This window comes from Paroedura picta, chromosome 4 (genome assembly GCF_049243985.1).
Source record: "Paroedura picta isolate Pp20150507F chromosome 4, Ppicta_v3.0, whole genome shotgun sequence".
Classification (NCBI taxonomy): Eukaryota; Metazoa; Chordata; class Lepidosauria; order Squamata; family Gekkonidae; genus Paroedura; species Paroedura picta.
The window spans coordinates 130,235,351-130,254,659 of record NC_135372.1 but is presented as its reverse complement, the minus strand read 5'-3'; the positions used below and the strand labels follow the sequence as shown (position 1 = coordinate 130,254,659).

Below are 19,309 nucleotides of genomic sequence, written 5' to 3'. Positions count from 1 at the left end.
CGCGTGCTTCTCTTAGGGCAGCAGAAAGGGGGCGGGGGGCAGCCCGGGGGATTGCATTGCCCAGGGGGGCTTCAGCAGGCCCGGCCTGGCCTCCTCCGAGGTGGCCCCCGAAGGCTCCCCAGCCGGGCCCCTGGCGCACGGTCGCTTTCGGCACAGCGCATAGATCTTCCCCACGTGGCTGTGCCTTGCCAGGATTCCGCGAATGCGGCGCAAAGGTTGGAGGCGGCCCGTGTTTTCCACGCCGGAGGGAGCCGGTTCTTCCCGCCCCGGAGAACCCCGGCCCGCCCCGGAGGGCGCGCCCTAGCCCGCAAAGGCCGGAGCCGCTCGTGGCGGGAGTCCTGAACCCGCTCACCTCCCCGCAGCCCTCCCCCTTGGCCTCCGGCCCGCCCCGCCGCGGCTTCCCCCGGGGCTCTCCTCCCCTGCCCTCCCTTCCAATTGGCCCCGGAGGAAAGTCCGGCGCCCGGCCCGAATAGTATATATGCCGCGTTGCATGCCCTCGACGGCAGAGCGCGCAGCATCTCGTCGTTCCTGCTCCAGGATCGCAGCGGCCGGCTCTCTCCTTCAGGGCGAGATCCCTTCACGCAGGGCATCCCGGAGGCGATTGAGCCCACATCCCCTCGAGCAAAGCTAGCTCGCGACTCGCGGTCCTTCCCTTTCTGCAAGGGGATCCCTGCCTCTGCGCCTCCTCGGCGTCTCCCCTGCCTGCGCTGCGCCCGATCCTGCAGCCGGCTCTCCTCCTGCCCCAAAGGCGAGGTTAGGTGGGATTGGAGATCCCCGCCGGCGCCCTCGTCCCGCCACGTGCACCCGGCCACCTCCCTCCCGTCGTCGCTCGTCCCCGAAGCCATGGCCGCCCCCTTCAAGGTACTCCCGCGGCTCGGCTCCCTGCTGCGGCGCCGGGGTGCATGTGGCGCATCGTCCGCGCCGCCCCAGCCGCAGCAGCTGCTGCCCACCTCGTCGGTGCCCGCCTGGCAGCCTAAGGAGGTGGAGGAGGCGGCGCCCGTGTGCCCCTTCCACGCGCGCCCCTCGCTGGACGCCCTGCCCGGCCCGACCAAGTGGCCCCTGGTGGGCAGCCTCTTCGACGTCCTGCGCAAAGGTGGCCTCAAGAAGCAGCACGAGACGCTGGTAGGTCGCCCCCCCCCAAAGGACGCCCAAAGCGCACCCTAAGGGAAAAGGGGAGAGGGGGATGGCCTGAGAGCACCCCCCCCCCAGGGCTTGGCAGGCAGAACCCCCCAGTGGTTTCAGGGGGACCCTGGGAAATGGCTGTCACAATTGCTCCGATGGAAAGGTGATGCTTCAGTCAGGCGCATCGGCATCATCCGGGAGCTGCGCTTCAGCATCTTTAGCGATTTTGCTAGGCGTGGGCAGGTGGGCGGGGGGGGGGGGAGCCACTTGGAGGGTGCAGTGAAGTCACTCGGGTCAACCAAGTTGCCTGTGCCCAGATCAGTACCTGGGGTCCCACCAAAGGGTTATTGTGCCCTTCTGGGTGAGTCCCCTTCTCTGCTCGGTTCAGTGATAGAGCATCTGCTTGGCAGGCAGAAAGTCCCAGGTTCGGTCCGCAGCACCTCCTGTGTTAAGGGATGGGGATGGGGGCATGAGACAGAAAACGCTCGGGAGAGCCGAGCTGCTGCCTGTCTGAGCCGTTGGCTTGGATGGACCGCAAGTCTGATCAAAGCCTCTTCCTTTGTCTTCTGCTGCAGGCCTATTACCACCAGAAATTCGGCAAGATCTTCCGCATGAAGCTGGGCGCCTTTGACTCGGTGCACATCGGTGCGCCCTGCTTGCTCGAGGCTCTCTACCGGAAAGAAAGCAGCTATCCGCAGCGCCTGGAGATCAAGCCCTGGAAAGCTTACCGCGACTACCGGGACGAGGGCTACGGTCTGCTCATCCTGTGAGTGGGAAAGGGGGCTGGGGCACCGCTGGGCTACCCATCTGTATCCGATCCCCTAAGGCAGGGGTAGTCAACCTGTGGTCCTCCAGATGGCCATGGACTACAATTCCCATGAGCCCCTGCCAGCGTTTGCTGGCAGGGGCTCATGGGAATTGTAGTCCATGGACATCTGGAGGACCACAGGTTGACTACCCCTGCCCTAAGGGATGCAAATGTGGTGGTGGGATGTAAGAGCTGTCAATGACTTGGGGAGGGAAACTCCATAGAGTTTTGAAAGCACAAATTGAACAGAGGTGATTGGCCATTGCTTGCCGCTGTGTATCAACAGGTGGTCTCCCAAACTGACGTACATTTTAGCCACCAGAAGCTTTATGAGACCCATTTAAGCACCCAATGCATTCATTCTTGTGTTGGAATATCGTTAGTCTGCAATCCCGTGTGAAGACAAGAGCAATGGCATATCAGGGCAGGCTGCTAATTTGGGATTGGCCGCAATCTACAGAATGCGTGTTCGAAAGCAGAAAACAATTTGAAATTGGATGGCTGTGCTAGTCAGTGCCGAGTCCGCATTTTGGCGCTAGATGCAGAGAATCTAAAGAATCCCGTCCAGAAGCATCTTAAACACCTGTGCTAAGGATTCGGATGGGAAACTGTGTCAGACTAAAGCAACAGAACAATGTTTGAGCCTTGTGGCACCTTTAAGACCAACCAAGTTTAATGCTGGGGATATGTTTTCCTCTACCTTTATATTCTGTCTTTTGAAGTGTGCATGCACACAAAATAAATTTTACAGTAAGAGTAGTCCAGCAGTGGAATCAGCTGCCTAAGGAGGTGGTGAACTCCTCCTTGCTGGTGGTCTTCCAGCAGCGGCTGGACAGATACTTATCAAGGATGCTTTAAGATTAGGCTGATCTTTCATGGAGCAGATGGCCTGGATGGCCCCTTCCACCTCCATGATTCTATTCAAGTCCTACAAACATGGTCCCTGGCTAAAGGATCACTTAAATTACCTAGTGTTACACCCATCTAGACCCAGTGCACTTATAACAGTGTAGCTCTGTTTAAGTTCATGCAATTTTTGACCTCTAGTGGCCATTGGTCTGGTCTGGGAGTTTACCCAAAAATACTAATAGAAAACATCCAAACTGAAGAATCTTGTGCCAATGAACGCAGTTTGTTTAAAATGAGGCTCTCTTTTAATCCTTTGCATTTTTTTAATTTCGTGCAGAGAAGGGAAGGACTGGCAGAGAGTAAGAAGTGCGTTTCAGCAGAAATTAATGAAGCCCACAGAAGTCGTGAAACTGGATTCTAAAGTCAACGAGGTACCGGATTGGGGTGGGGTGTTGCGTTTGATGTTATCCTTTGAAACAATGAAACATCAATAAGTCTCGTCCTTTAAGACTGATCCAGACACAGATGCTACCAAAGATTTTGATGTTTTAGGTGTTTGGAGGGTCTCTTTCAGAAGAGTCTGACATTCATGACATGTTTTATGAACACTGATTCTTGGCATCACTGATTCTGTCTCAACTATAGATTCAATTGCTCTTTGGGAATGTTTAGACATCTAGTCTAAACCGATCGGTGGCTCCAGATGTCCATGGACTACAGTGCCCATGAGCACATGCTGGCAGGGGCTCATGGGACCTGTAGTCCACGGACATCTGGAGAGCCGCAGTTCGGCCATCCGTGTTGTAGTATCATTCTTTCACATGACCTCTGCAAATGTCAGCATTTATTGAAGGGAAAAAGCAGAATGTCTGAACCCATTAATGGAACTAAGACGTATTTCTTTGCCCCCTTCTTCTAAAAAGCATGTATTCCCCTCTCAAGCAGAAATGCAATGCAATTAGCAGATGTTGCCCCTTGTCGTCAACCCAAAAGGACACAAAATATAGTGGAAGCTTTTGAGTTTTGGGGCGGGGATGGGGGCTTATTTCTGACCCTGATCTCATGGCTACACATCTGGATCTGGTGTTGAGCAGATAAGGTGGGCCAGCCTTCTGAGAAGAAGGGGAGGGAATGGAAGCTTCCAGTTAAAAATGTGAAAACCAATAGATGATCTGTTGAAGGCCAATAGATGGTCAAATGTCAAACAGATTAGGTCACTGAGAGTAAAGGGGATGTGTGTTAGGTCAGCAAAGCTGGAGGCTTAATTTTGGATGATGTTTTATGTAAACAGTCAGTCAAAGTCAGATTGGGTAATATTGCTTAATGACGGGGAAACAAGGAATCCTCGAAGCATTGGGTCATCCGTTTGAAGAATCCCTCCCTTTGATCATTGATTATGGTTCTTCCAAACAGACCGTGATTGCACATAGAGCTGTCTACAGGGACATTATCCACCTCTCCCTGTAATAGAATTATAGAGTTGGGAGGGACATCCTGGGTCATCTAGTCCAACCCCTTGTACTGTCTACTAGAGAGTTACCTGAGTCGTGTGAAACTCAACCCCTCTAAGACGAAGGGCCTATGTCCGGGAAGGAAGAAGGCGGGACAGGAAGCATACTTGCCCACTCTGGCGGGCACTCAACATCGTGCCCCTGGCCAGAAATTTGGAGGTGATCCTTGATGCCTTGCTATCTATGGAGGCACAGGTCACAAGGATATCCCGCCAGGTGTTTTACCATCTACATCAGGTGAGGCTACTAGCGCCTACCTGTCTTCAGAGCACCTGGCCATGGAGACCCATGTGACAGTCACCTCCAGAATTTTCTGTAACTCGCTTTACACAGGCCTGCCCTTGTTTCTGACCTGGAAATTGTAGCTGGTGCAAAATGCAGCTGCTAGGGTCCTCACAGGAGCATCTTGGAGGGCACATATACAGCCTGTGCTGAGGAAGCTGCATTGGTTTACCAGCTGCAGTCCAGATCAATTTCAAGGTTTTGGTTCTGACCTTTAAGGCCCTTCGCAGCCTGGGACCCACATATCTGAGGGACTGCTTGTTGCCCTATGCCCCCCCGTGGGGCTTTATGCTCTGCAGGTACCAACCTGTTGGTGGTTCCTGGCCCCTGGGAAGCTCGCCTGGCCTCAGTCAGGGTCTTTTTGGTCCTGGCCCCAACCTGGTGGAATGAGCTCCCAGAAGAGCTGAAGAGCCTGCAAAATGGAGCTCTTCCACCAGGTCTACGGTTGAGGTCAGGGCATAGATGATCAGATGGGCCCCTCCAGGAGAGACCACTGGGGCCAGATCATCACCTCATGGCAGACTGCCAGCATCCGTAGAGCCCCGTATGACGCACCAAGAGGGTGTTGTAGGAGTGGGAGGACAGGTTTTTTGCCACTGGGGTACGTAATTTTAATAGGGTATTATAATAGCTGTTTCATGTGGGGTTTTTACTATGTAACCCACCACGAGACAGCTTGCTGATAGCAGTGGGGAATAAATCTAATAATAATAATACATGAGGGGTGGCTTCGCTTCAGATGTTTAGCACCAATTCTTTTTTGGGGGTGGGGGAATCGGGTCAGGATGCATTTATGAAATTCAGTTTCACATGTATCCTCACTGCCGACAGCCACACTGCAGCTGGCTGAGAGGTTTAAATAAGATCCCCTCTGGGCATGAGGTGGGGCTAGTGAGTCGAATAATGTTTTGAGAAACCTTGGACTAGTTTATGAATCTCTCAGATGAGAGAACTAAATTGTGCGTAAGTCTTTGCTATGAGCTTTGGAGCTTCAAGCGCAGGGAAAAAATCCATTCTCGTGCCGCAGGAAATTTTACAACCCCTTTTTTTAAAATAAATGACACGTGCCTTGTGGTTTGTAAGAATGTTTTTAACATTTCTTTTGTAGGTTTTATCGGATTTCATGGGTCGAATGGACACACTTAGCAACGAGAATGGAGAAATAGAAGATCTGTATTCCGAACTGAACAAGTGGTCATTTGAAAGTAAGTTCTCTCCTTCTTTCATAACTCTGGATTAGATATGTTGTATTAGACACCTGATTCATTTCTGATGTCCAGCCTCTGGCTTCGACAGATTCTTTTCTATAGGGAGGAGGGGAAATGAAAAAAAATGCTTTAATGCTTAATATATTAGGAATAGCCTCTTAGCAATACAGTATAATCTGGATCACTGATCTTCAGTTGGTGGTTTAGGGCTCACAAATGGATCACACTTTGATCTAAATGTGTGCACTTTTGGTTACTTTCATGCAACCTCTCCAGAAATATGTGACACCAGCTAACAAATGAGAACACACAATAAAATGCACAGGTTAAAGCAATGCATCAATGCAAAGCCAGAGAGAACAATGCAGTACAACTCTGCACACTATGGACAGCGAAGACCCCAAGTTGAACATAAATCTTGTTCCATGTGTGGGGATCAGAATATTCTACTATTATTGGGGGGGGGGGGGACCATGAAGGAAAGGGAGAAATAAGGCAGGAAGAAAGAGAAAAACAAACAAACTCAGAAATGATTGTGAAGAAAAACAAATCCTACAGATATTCTCTCTCTCCTGCCGCTCACCAAAATCTCATTCTTTGTACAGGTCCCTTTTACTCTTTAAAATGAGGTGAAAGACAGACATGTGCAGCTAAAGTTCCAAAGAGAGGTCCTATATTGTAGGCTGGGGTCCAGCATCCATCCCAACCTAGAAACTGCTGTGTAAAAATCATGGCTCTTAAGTTCCAGACCAAGCAAAGCCTGGGATGTATATAACTGCAGCAGTACACACTTTCATTTGCTTGTAATTATTCCCTGTCAATGATATCTCTTTGTTCCTTCCCTGCCTTTGGAATTTCAACTATAAAGTTCAAGGAGATGTTGGGGCGGGGGGGGGGGGGTTACCTGTTTGTTTGTGCTTGCATTGGGGGCGGAAAGAGTCTCATACACCTAACAGCGCTGAATAAACGACTCTGTTTTCCAAAAAGGCATGTGTCTGGTACTGTACGGGAAGCGGTTTGGGCTCCTGCAGCAGAACGTGGGAGAAGAAGGCTTGAACTTCATCAAAGCCATCAAGACGGTAAGACGTTTTCCTCTTGAACCATGTTGGACAGTTGATGCTCCACTGAAGTGGAAGTCCAGATGACTTTATGGACACATCCTTTGCTGCCTGCCTTGGGAGGGAGGGGTCATTCAAGTTGGGGTGAGCAATGTCTGGTGTACAAAAGAAGATGACTCTGCCAAGGCAGTGAGGGTTAATTAGACAGGAAAATGGATCTGCACCTTCTTCCCCAATAAGTGTCATTCCTCATCTGGCTCCAGATTGCTCCTGTTAGTGCAGTATCTTCCGCCTTCTCAGAGGTTGTGCACAACAGAACTCTCTCTATTCACAACATAGCTGAGAATCTATCTGTACCTCTTTAATCAGGAATTCCCATACTCTATAGTTAAACTTTCTCTGCTCTGTAATCGGTCTGCCTGGTTGTTACTGTGTAATCACGCGGCCAACAATGCATAGAAATATTCCAGGCTTTGGCTAGGTGATAACATCTCTCTGGAATGAATGAACAGAGAAGACATCCAGGTGGACCGTACCTGTCCAGCTTATCAGATACTACTTCAGGAGACAAAGTCTCCATGGTCCGGTCTTGAGCCTGTGTCTTATTTCATGGCTCAGTGTGGAAACCTTTGCCAGTCATTCTGGCTTGTTTTTCAAGCCCCCAATAAAAGGTCAGCCCATTTGGTCAAACCACAGGTCTCACCTACAGTGGAAATCCACAGCTCCTCCTTCCTGCTTCTGCTTTTGTTCTGTAATTTTGCTGCCTGTTGTACCACTGACTTGCATGCGCTCCTTCGTCTTGCAGATGATGAGCACTTTTGGAATGATGATGGTGACTCCAGTTGAGCTGCACAAAAGTCTGAATACAAAAGTCTGGCAGGCTCACACAAAGGCCTGGGACCATATCTTCAAGACAGGTAACTGGGCACCTGCAGAAGCCGCCGTTATGTTCTGGGGAGCAAACTCACATTCTGGTTTAAATTTCCCACCAGCACCTTGCATGGCAAAGTCGGCTGGTGTCTTCCGACTGGAAGGGGAAGTTCAAAGTAATAAACTGTAATATCAAAAAGATCCATGGCCGGGGACTTTTATCATAGAACCATAGAACTGGCAGGGGCCATCCAGGCCATCTAGTCCCACCCCCTGCTCAATGCAGGATCAGCCTCAAGCATCCAGGATAAGGACCTGTCCAGCCGCTGCTTGAAGGCTGCCAATGAGGGGGAGCTCCCCACCTCCTTAGGTAGCCCATTCCACTGCTGAACTGCTCTGACAGTCACTCAGTGGCTCAGGTGCCACCTGTGGCTCTTCTGAGCACCGTTCCTCTAATGTGGCACCTGCCCATGTTTTAGGAAAGTTGGCAATGCTCTCCCCTGGTAATGTTTGTGGTTGGCAGGTGGTTCCCACTTTGAAACAACCATTGCTGCAAGCCTCCCTCAAAGGCAGGCCTCACACAAGGGATGGAAGAACATGTGACTCTTTTTGTTGATGGTTTAAGTGCAGATGTGGCTGTCCGTGAACTCCAAAGTGAGTTCCACTGTAGTAAATTCATATCCGGAAGAAGGCGAGCCTACGATTGCTTTCCTTGACACACTCCGTTTGTGTTGTTTTGTTTTTGGAGCTAAAATAGTAGTCATCAGTCATCAGTAAAATGCTCAAATTGTTTTATTAATTAATTAATTAATTAATTTGGATTTCTATACCACCCATTCTTTGTGGCTCTGGGCTGTTTACAATGAACATTATATAACTTACATATAAATGACATATAAATTAGACAGGAATATGCAGCAAACCCTGGTTCGCCCATAGGAATACGCTCAAGCTCATTCCATGTGCATGAAGATTTTGAAATTTAAAATGCAATAATAAATAAAAATAAATAACGCGGCAGTGTCCTGTGACCCTTCCCACTCCTCAGCACTTGCTCACGGCTTTTCTCCTCTCCTCCCTCAGCGAAGCGTTCCATCAACAGCCGGCTGCAGAAATACTCTGGCAACCCCAGCGAGGATTTCCTCTGTGACATCTACTTTGGGAGCCAGCTTTCGAAGAAGGAATTGTACGCTGCCATCACGGAGTTTCAGATTGCAGGAGTGGAGACGGTATGCATGAGTTCCCCTCTTCACGCTAACAAAAAACATGACTCCAGGCCCCTCCGCAGGCTGCCTGTAATGGTGGCCCTCCTTAGCAATGGAACATGATTCTCTCGTTCTGCTCTGGAGTTTTGCACTGGCAGGACTGGCTGCTTAACAAACTCGGGGCAGACCTGAGCCCTCCGGGGGTCTCCGTTAGAGGTCATTCGCATCGCCTGCAACCTGAGCTTTCTTAACAGGAAGTGTCAGAGGTTGGACCTGAAACCTTCTAGGTGCAGAGCGGATCCACGACCAAAGAGACGGAGCCTGTCCCCAGATTGGCATCTCTTATTCTTTCCCCTGCCTGGTTGCAAGAGCACTGACCTGTGTTGCCCAGCTGTGCCAGGGAGCTCTGCCCAGCTCCTGCTCCTCCTCCCCCAATGGCACTAGACAATACATGAGTGCACTGGTATTTCTCCCGATAGCTACAGCAGTGGCACTCACAGCCGCATGTATCACCTAGTGGCATTCGGAGAAGGAGGAGCAGGTGGGGTGAACAGCTGTGCCCAAAGCAGGTGGGGAAAGGACACAGATGCAGGGAGGGGGGGCATGTCTGCTCCTCCTCCCCCCATAAAAAGCCTGGAACCTGCCCTGCTGTTGGCCAAAGAGGGAAAGAATCCACTTTGGGCTAGGCGCTGATTCCTTTGCTGTTGAAATCCAAGGGAATGTAAAATATTTCTTCCGAAGTTCATTGCTGTTCATAGCCACTGCAGACAAATGTGTACTTTTGACCGAGGTCCCAAAGTGGTTGTGAAGATAAATTGGGCTAACCCCACCTAACTAGGTCTGAAGGACTGTAATAAAGTTTGATTGATTGATTGATTGATTGATTGATTGATTGATTGATTGATTGATTGATTGATTGATTGATTGATTGATTGATTGATTGATTGGGCTAACCCCACTTATCCCCAGCTTCTTGTCGGGAGGATGAAATGTGACCATCTTCTGAGCAGCATCCCAAATTACGGCAGGCCAGGTTACATGAATCTGCACCTGTCGGGTTCTCCCTGGGCTGCAGTTACATAGCTTCAAGCCAACTTTTTACCTGAATGAGAAATCCTCATTCTTGATGCTTCACTCCTGGCCTCCAGCATTGAACAGGAGGCCCAGTTTACAGTGCAATCCTAGGCTAGGCCTTCAAGTGTATCCCTGAGGCGTAATGCAGTTAGTCTGCCGAGCCCAAATAGTCTTGCGACAAAAGAGGCATTGTGACTAAGAGGTTTATCATGGAACACACCGTTGTGAGCCAGAGCCCATTGTGGGGGTGGGAGAATATGCATACTTTGAATGTTTTGCCGGTGATTCGTCACCTGAATGGCTGAGCCCGCCAAGACCTGAGGCCTTGTGTTTCTCTGTTCACGTTTCAGACAGCCAACAGTTTGCTCTGGGCTCTCTACAACCTCTCACGCAGCCCACACAGCCAGGAGAAACTGCTTGAGGAGATACAAAGCGTGGTTCGGGCTGGAGAAGGCCCAAGCGCAGAACACCTGAAGAAAATGCCCTATTTAAAGGCCTGCCTGAAGGAATCGATGAGGTAAAATAAAAGAAGAAGAAAATTTGTGTTTTGTTTTTGCTGCCTGGTTTGAGATAAAAACAAGCAGGGAGAGTCGGTCCAGTATAGTCCAACAAAATGGGCGTCCAGTGGCACCTTTAAGATCAATAAAGATTTATTCAAGGTGTGAGCTTTCGTGTGCAGGCCCACTTCCTCAGACAATGGAACGACAATTGAGCCCAAAGGACTAGCAAGGAATAACCGTATAAACATGGTTTTCTAGCAAGGAATAACCGTACTGCATATTTTGGACGTTGTGATGCCGTTTACTAATTTGCCACTCATTTGCTTTCTCCTTATATCTGTACTCTTTCAATCCCTGTTCCATTGTCTGTGGAAGGGTACCTGCACATGAAAGCTCACACCTTGAATAAATCTCCGCTCGTCTTAAAGGCTGAACTCAAATTTTGTTGTGCCACTTCAGACCAGCACAGCTGTCCCCTTGAGTCTGGCATAGTGATTAGGTTGTGGGACTAGACGGGTGTGAAAGAGACTTATATTTACTTATCATATGGCAGGTGGGTCGTACAGCTAGGAGATCCTAGGCTTGTCTGCCAGTCAGCCAAGAGATGTTCAAAGGTGGCTCTTCATTGCCTGCCTTTGCATTGCGACGCTGGTATTCTTTGGTGGTCTCCCCTCCAAATACCATCCAGGGTCGACCTTGCTTAGCTTCCGAGCTCTGACAAGATCAAGCTAGCCTAGGCTGTCCAGATCAGGAGTAAAGAGGTTGTATTTATCTTGTTCTAGGCTGACTCCCTCTGTGCCGTTTACCTCTCGGACCCTTGACAAAGAAACAGTCCTTGGAGACTACACGCTTCCTAAAGGGGTGAGTATATATTTCGACTAGCCAAAGCAACTGTGCATGCTCAGTGAACGCAGTCCCATATTTTTTATTTATAAAAATACACTGCATATTATAGAACTACGATTGGGAAAAGTGTTAGGCTGCCATTTCATCACAATACATAAAAACAGGTTGAGTCCCCCAACGGGAACTCAATTTAGGACTGTCTCCGGGATGCAGCTTGGATTGGGACCATGGCATGGAGGGAGGTGCTCTGGGCCTCCCAATCTGAAACAGCTCCGGGGGCATTATTTACCTATGGAGGAGCTATATGTGCGCTGGAAGCTTGCACATCCTCCCCCCCCCCTCCCCCAGCAAATGACCCGCCCCAGAACTGCTTTCAGATTGGAAAAATCAGTGCAGGGAGAAGGAAAGACCCCCTTCTCCTCACCCCAAAGCCCCAATCTGAATGGGGCCTCTGCATCACATGGAAAACTCGCAGCTGTCATACGGCTGCACGTTCCCGTGAAGCTCACCCAGTAGATGTTACGTACTGTTTGGCCCACAGCAAGCTTCGATGCGATATCCTGGCTCTGGTGGTGAAGGCCGTTTCCCTTGACTCGCCCAATACCCTCTCCCGTTAGCCAAAACGGAACTGACTGTCCCCCACCCCCACGGTTTTTGTCCCCTGCAGACGGTGTTGATGCTCAATAGCCATATCCTGGGATGCAGCGAAGAAAACTTCAGCGACTGGACTCAGTTCAAGCCGGAACGCTGGCTGCAGAAGAACATCAACCCTTTCGCTCACATCCCTTTCGGCATCGGGAAACGCATGTGCATCGGGCGCCGCTTGGCCGAGCTGCACCTTCACTTGGCTCTTCTCTGGGTAAGCTTGCGCTGATGCCTGCGATCTTTATTTCATTAAAGACCCGATTGAGAGAGGAAGTATGCTGTAAGATCTTTGCTTCTCATCGGACACAGAAAGGGTTTTCCCCCGGTCCCTCAATATCCCCCCTTTCCTGACAAAGTTCTATTAAGGGAGAGCCAGCTTGGTGTTGTGGTTAAGAGCAGTGCCCTCTGGAGAACAGGGATTGGCTCCCTGTTCCGCCATGTGCAGCTAGCTGGGTGACCTTGGGCCACCACAGTTCTCTCAGAGCTCTCTCAGCCCAACTTACCTGTTTGTTGTAGGGAGAGGAAGGGAAAGGCATTGTAAAGTCACTTTGAGACTTCTTTGAGTGAGAGTCATTATTTCAGGGGAGAGGTAGGCAATGGGACACATAAGGCCTGCTGGTTTGACCTTGTGCCAGTTACAGTTCTCTCAGAGCTCACTCAGCTTCACCTACTTCCTAGGGTGCCTGTCCTAGTTAGAGAGAGAGGGAAGGCCATTTTAAGTGACTTTGAGACTCCTTTGGGTCAAGATAATTATTTCAGGGGGCTTTCCTGTTGAAGTGAATGGAACTGTTCCGAATGAATGGCAACTCAGCTGTGTTGCAGAGTATAGCTTGCCCACACAGAGATTTTGTGAGTTCCAAGAATGACCAATTTAGCTTTGGTTAAATTAAGCTTTCTGTGATGTGGTTGGGTGACCCAGGCTGGCCCGATCCTGCCAGTTCTTGGAAGCTAAGCAGTGTCAGTTCTTGGGAGGGGGGGGGACCATCAAGGAAGTTCCTTGCTTTGAAAAGCCTGCACAGATCCCATAAGTTGGCTGCTTCTTGACAGCAAGCAACCTGCCTCTGTCCAGCTGCCTAGGCTGAAAATAACTGGTTCGAAGGCAGCCTTGCTATAGGTCAGTTCCAGAGACCCAACTGTGTTCTCTTTCTCCCACAGATTGTCCGGAAGTACCAGGTTATTGCGACCGATGACAAGCCAGTAGGAACCCTGCATTCCGGACTCATGATCCCCAACCGTGAAATCCCTCTTGCGTTCAGAATACGATCAGGTAAATAGAAGAGCTTCCTCAGGGGGATTATATGGTCTTGCAGGTCACTGGGGAAAAGCAGAGTCAAACTAGGTGATGTTTTCCTTTGGTCCCGTTTATATTGCTGAATGTATAGCTGATCCAAAGCCTAAAGGAGACCTTTGGGAAAGTTGGGCATTGGGACAATGGGAGATGTTTCTTTTGCCCACTTCTGACTACTGCTGTGATGGCTTGTCCATTGGTGGCCTTGTCTGTTCCTTATGGAGAAGAAGAAGAGTTGGTTCTTATATGCCACTTTTCTCTACCCAGAGGAGTCTCAAAGCTGCTTACATTTGCCTTCCCTTCCTCTCCCCACAACAGACACCCTGTGAGGGAGTTGAGGCTGAGAGAGCCCTGAGAGTTAGTCCTTATATGCCACTTTTCTCTACCCGAAGGAGTCTCAAAGCATCTTACATTCACCTTCCCTTTCCTCTCCCCACAAGGTGAGGCTGAGAGAGCCCTAAGAGCTCTCTCTCAGCCTCACCTCCCTCACAGGGTGTCTGTTGTGGGAGAGGTGATTGTAAGCCACTTGGAGACTCCTTCAGGTAGTAAAAAGCGGGGGACAGTTCTTCCTCACTCTTGTTAGAGATCTTGAACGCAAGCTCGATTGTTGGAACTCAGGATTCTGTTACTTAATTATATGCATAGCCTTCCAGAATGAGTCATTAACAGTTCTAGGGGGACAGATCCCTCAGCCTGTGCACGGGGCCTGTGCCGCTTGGCCTTTTCAGAACCACAGAGTAAAGCAGACTCTCACTTTTTTCCCTCAGACACAATTAAAAGGAAAGAGTAGGACATCCACCGACTGCTTTTTGTCCGAAGACGATACCCATGAAGGTCTGGAGTCCCAGGTCCTGCCGCCTCCTTGAGGAAATGACAGCCGACAGGCATCCATTCAGCCATGTGCCGAAGACAGGGCCAGCCAGAATTCGGTCTGCCTGTGCTTAGAGGGGCAAATCCATCAGAGGGCTGGAAGCTCAGCCTGAGCGATCCTTGGAGCACTGAAGTGAAACCTGTTCGTGTTTCTAAAAGGATGAAATGGAAGAATGGCAGAGGTTGAAAGACTGGTCATGGACTCTTCAGGCCGGACAGAAATCCTGTACTGTTCCACTTCCGGCACAAAATACACTGGTCTTCTGGGTTATTTGGTGGGGAGCGGGTTGATGTCGTCACCCTCCCAGGAATGGGCATTGTCAGGGCAGGGATGAGAATGTGGGAGGAGAATCTCGTTTCTTCTCTTCTAAAATTCTTGATATTTTTAAATATTCTGTGAAGATTTCATTTAGCTGCAGGGCCAGCTGCTTGTTTTGATTTGTCTTTTTATTCTACTGGCTAAAAAAAAAAAAAAGCCTTCCAAGAGAGTTGCAGTGCTGATTATTATAGAGGGGAGGAAAACAGCGACATGCCTACAAGCTCATTAGAGCCCTGTTCACCCTCTCCCTCACCTGTGGCTATCCAGGCAGCACTAATAACCCTTGCAGGCAGGGGAGGGTCTGAGCATACCTTCCAATTCTCCAGTCAGCTGTCTTTGCCTGATGAATCCTGAGGACTAGCAACTTGACTGAACCGAAGCAAAGCATTGGGTGGGTTATGCTTAAACAGAGCTCCACTGAGCCTGAGAGAATACTTAGGCACCATAGCTGGAACTGGGCTGAATTACACTCTCTGTGTTTGTGGGAAGTACTGTAAACACACATCCATATTCTGCTGCCTCTATGTATCAATCCAGGGAATCAGTAAATCATTTCAGTTGGGCGTGCACATTTTATAACTTGCAACTCCTGTGTCTGCAAAAGCCCTTTCCTAGTGACACATGGAGGTTGTAAAGCACCATTCTGGGCCAAATACCTGGCTTGTGTGTGGCATTGCTGGGTGCTTTATAGGTTGTGCAGAATTCCGCTCTTGCCACATGGCATGCTATAAAATATGAGTTGTATACCTCGCTAGCGTTCCTCCCCGCTCCTTTGTAATGAAGCTGTGCCTTCCAATTTTAAAATTTTATATAACTCTCTATTTTGTACTTTTTTATATTTAGATTTGTTTTTTGTTTTTTTAACCTGCGCTTTGGGAAAGTGTTAACGAGTCGGCAGTCCCTTGTAACATTAAGCGCAATTTGATTTTCTGTTGGCGTTCTTGAAGACATTTGCAATAAAAGTGAATTATTTTTTGTATGAGACGCTTTTGCCTTTATTCAATATTCTTGTGTCCCAACACAATTTTGTTAGCTTAATTTGAAATTCTGTGAGAATGGTTTGGTTACATTCAGGCATTCGCCTAAGATAAATGAACCATTTATCCAACACAATCCAATTAATTCATCATGTTCCCTCCAGACAGGAATCTCCAACCTTGTGGAGCCTGTAGAATAATGAAAGTATATAACGTATATACTCAAGTTTTGCAGCATATTTCTTCACACTGAAAAAGCCCTCCTCGGCTTATAGACGGGTATATATGGTACTTTAAAAACACATACAGAGAGAAAACCTGTTGTACATATTGTTATAGAGCCTCTTGTGGTGCAGAGTGGTAAGGCAGCCATCTGAAAGCTTTGCCCATAAGGCTGGGAGTTCAATCCCAGCAGCCGGCTCAAGGTTGACTCAGCCTTCCATCCTTCCGAGGTCGGTAAAATGAGTACCCAGCTTGCTGGGGGGTAAACGGTCATGACTGGGGAAGGCACTGGCAAACCACCCTGTATTGAGTCTGCCATGAAAACGCTAGAGGGCGTCACCCCAAGGGTCAGACATGACTCGGTGCTTGCACAGGGGATACCTTTACCTTTACCTTTACATATTGTTATAACATTAAAAGATGCCGAGGGGTTTGGAGACCAAGACGCATGAGGAAAGGTTGGGGGAGCTTGGTTGGTTTAGCCTGGAGAGGAGACGACTGAGAGGGGATTTGAAGCAGAGTTATTCTCTCTTGCCCCAGAGGGATGGACCAGAATCAATGGGATGAAATTAATGCAACAGAAATTCTGCCTAAACATCCGGAAGAAATTCCTGACAGAGCAATTTCTCAGTGGAACAGGCTTCCTCGGGAGGTGGTGGGTTCTCCATCTTTGGAAATTTTTAAACAGAGGCTGGATAGCCATCTGACGGAGAGGATGATTCTGTGAAGGTTCAAGGGGGTGGCAGGTTGCAGTGAGTGAGCGATAAGGTTGTGAGTGTCCTGCATTGTGCGGGGGGTTGGACTAGATGGCCCGGGAGGTCCCTGATTCTGTGATTCTATTATTATACTACAGAGAACCATTGTGATATAGTGGTTAAGAGTGTTGGACCAATATCAGGAAGAGCTGGGTTTGAATCCCCACTTATGCCATGGAAGCACACTGGATGTCCTTCAGCCAATCACATTCTCTCAGCCTAACCTACCTCATGGGGTGGTTGTGAGGATAAAATGGAGGAGAGAAGAACAATGTAAGCTGACAAGAGTCCCCATTGGGGAGAAAGGCAGAGTACAAATGAATTAAATATTCAATTGAGAGCCAGCGTGGTGTAGCAGTTAAGAGCAGCAGTTTATAATCTGGTGAGCTAGGTGTGATTCCCCACTCCTCCACATGCAGCCAGCTGGGTGACCTTGGACTAGTCACAGTCCTGTTAGAGTTGTTCTCACTGAGCAGTCCTGTTAAAAGCTCTCTCAGCCTTGTCTACCTCACAGGGTGCCTGTTGTGGGGAGAGGAAGGGAAGGCGATTGTGAGCCTCTCTGAGACACCTTTGGGCAGTGAAAAGCAGGGTATAAAAACCAACTCTTCTTCCTTTTAAAAAAGGGACACATTGATCAGGGAGGAAGTGGCTATTGTGGGGGGAATGGCTGCTGAAAATCTGAACTCTCCCCCTCACCACCATCTAGGTCAGGGGTAGTCAAACTGCGGCCCTCCAGATGTCCATGGACTACAATTCCCACGAGCCCCTGCCAGCGTTCGCTCCTGGGAATTGTAGTCCATGGACATCTGGAGGGCCGCAGTTTGACTACCCCTGATCTAAGTTCTAGTACACTCTTCCTCCAAGCTCTGCAGCAAAGTATGTTCAAGAAATACCACAGAAACCACGGACGGTATATGAACGCTTCACAATGCTGTGGAGAAGGAATGCCAACAAACCCCTTGGGGCAAAAAACCTGTGTGGAAACGGCCTGTCACTCAGCGGTTCAGCCGACCGAGGCCGCTTGAGAATCGGCTCCACTGTCCATCATGCCAAGACAGTATCTCGAACGCCTGCGTTTCCCTCTTTGAATTGCTGCCACCCACATTCTTGGGCACAAGCACCTGCTTGTTGCTCCTCAATTAGCATCTGCTCTCCTTAGTTATGAAAGCAGGGCGGTGCTGGACCCCGAGCCACGTGGGCGAGAGAATGCTAAAACAATCCCATCAACACTTACAAAACCATTTCCAGGTTTAGAATCTTAGAATCTTAGAATCTTAGAATCTTAGAATCTTAGAATCATAGAATCATAGAATCTTAGAATCTTAGAATCTTAGAATCTTAGAATCTTAGAATCTTAGAATCCTAGAATCTTAGAATCCTAGAATCCTAGAATCTTAGAATCATAGAATCTTAGAAATTTAGAATCATAGAATCATAGAATCTTAGAATCTTAGAATCTTAGAATCTTAGAATCATAGAGTTGGAAGGGCCACAAAGGCCATCTAGTCCAACCCCCTGCTCAACGCAGGATCGGCCCTAAGCATCCTTAGGCTTCGCCTGAGAGCGTCACTCTCCAGCAGAGCACCAGAAAGCAATTTGCAGGGAAGGGATTGGCTCAACTTTGTGTTCAGAGTGGAAATGTAGATTTACTCCTGCGTAAGTGTTTTCAGAAGCAGGCCATTGGAGATGTGGTGTTTAGTTTAATGGTTACAGTGCATTATTATGTAATGCAATGTTATGAGAGTCAGCTTGGTGTAGCAGTTAGGAGTGCAGATTTCTAACCTGGCCAGCTTGGTGTAGTGGTTAGGAGTGCAGACTTCTAATCTGGCCAGCCAAGTTTGATTCCTCCTCCACATGCAGCCAGATGGGTGACCTTGGGCTTGCCATACCACTGATAAAGCTGTTCTCTCTCAGCCTCACCTCCCTCACAGGGTGTCTGTTGTGGGGAGAAGAAAGGCAAGGCGAATGTAAGCCACTTACAATGTAAGCCACTTTGAGACTCCTTCGGGTAGAGAAAAGCGGCATATAAGAACCAACTTTAATTCTAAATCTGCACATGCCCCTAAGATATTTGAAGCCTTTTCCTTTTCCTTCCAAAAGCTTGTCAGGAGTTCTTCTGAGGATAGAAGAATAAAATCATAGAGGTCCTTAAAGGCCATCTATTCCCACCCCACGTCCCATGCAGAAAATCCAGAGCGTTTCCAACATACGGCAGTCCAGCATCTGCTTGAAGGCTTCAGAAGAGACAGAAAACTGGTGTCTTTGTCAAACTGCTCTTACTGAACGCACCTGGCTCCCTCGTTTCCCAGAGCCTTGTCTGACCATCATCCGAGGCCTCCTCTCAACCATGCCAGTTTGCCTCCATGGAAAGGAGAGCGCCAATGGGCCCACCTCTGTTGCTTGCCACTTATAATAAAAATCATCACAAGCTCTTTGACTTGCCAGGCACACCTTCCCCCGTAGCCGTGTCTGCACTACTTGCTATTTCAGGGATCAGATTCATATCGGATAACTCCCAAAGGAAGCAACATGTTGAAAGAGTCAATGGGTTCTCCCCCCTCCCCGCTGCAGCTTTGATGGGGCCCAGGGCTCCAGACCCTAAAGGATGTGCTCTGGCATGCATGATGTAGCATGAGTGTGCATGATGCTTTTCTTGATTTCCCCCCCCCTACAGTTACAGGCACATAAACTGCAGTGCTGCTCACATTGCTCCTGTGCTGGGTGGAAATTTCTCCTATTGTAACTCTTATTGTTCACATCAAGAACCTGAGAAGGTATGTGCCCAGCTACCTTGCTAAGAGTGGCTTTTCCCCTTTTGTGAACACTGACAGGGACTCTGTTGAAAGCAGACGTAACACCAGTGCTTGATCAGCTGCATTTGCTCCAGATGGGAGACCAGA

General features: G+C 49.0%; 1 protein-coding gene across 1 annotated transcript; it reads left to right on the top strand.

The window, feature by feature from the left end:
• Window positions 1-348: 348 nt before the first annotated feature.
• CYP24A1 (cytochrome P450 family 24 subfamily A member 1) lies at window positions 349-15,437 on the top strand. Its single transcript, XM_077335648.1, has 12 exons — window positions 349-1,122; window positions 1,698-1,888; window positions 3,117-3,210; window positions 5,681-5,777; window positions 6,768-6,859; window positions 7,644-7,755; window positions 8,792-8,937; window positions 10,338-10,504; window positions 11,270-11,348; window positions 12,001-12,192; window positions 13,134-13,245; window positions 14,034-15,437. The coding sequence occupies exons 1-12, from the start codon at window positions 844-846 to the stop codon at window positions 14,054-14,056; spliced, it is 1,584 nt and encodes a 527-aa protein (XP_077191763.1). The 5' UTR covers window positions 349-843; the 3' UTR covers window positions 14,057-15,437.
• Window positions 15,438-19,309: the final 3,872 nt, after the last annotated feature.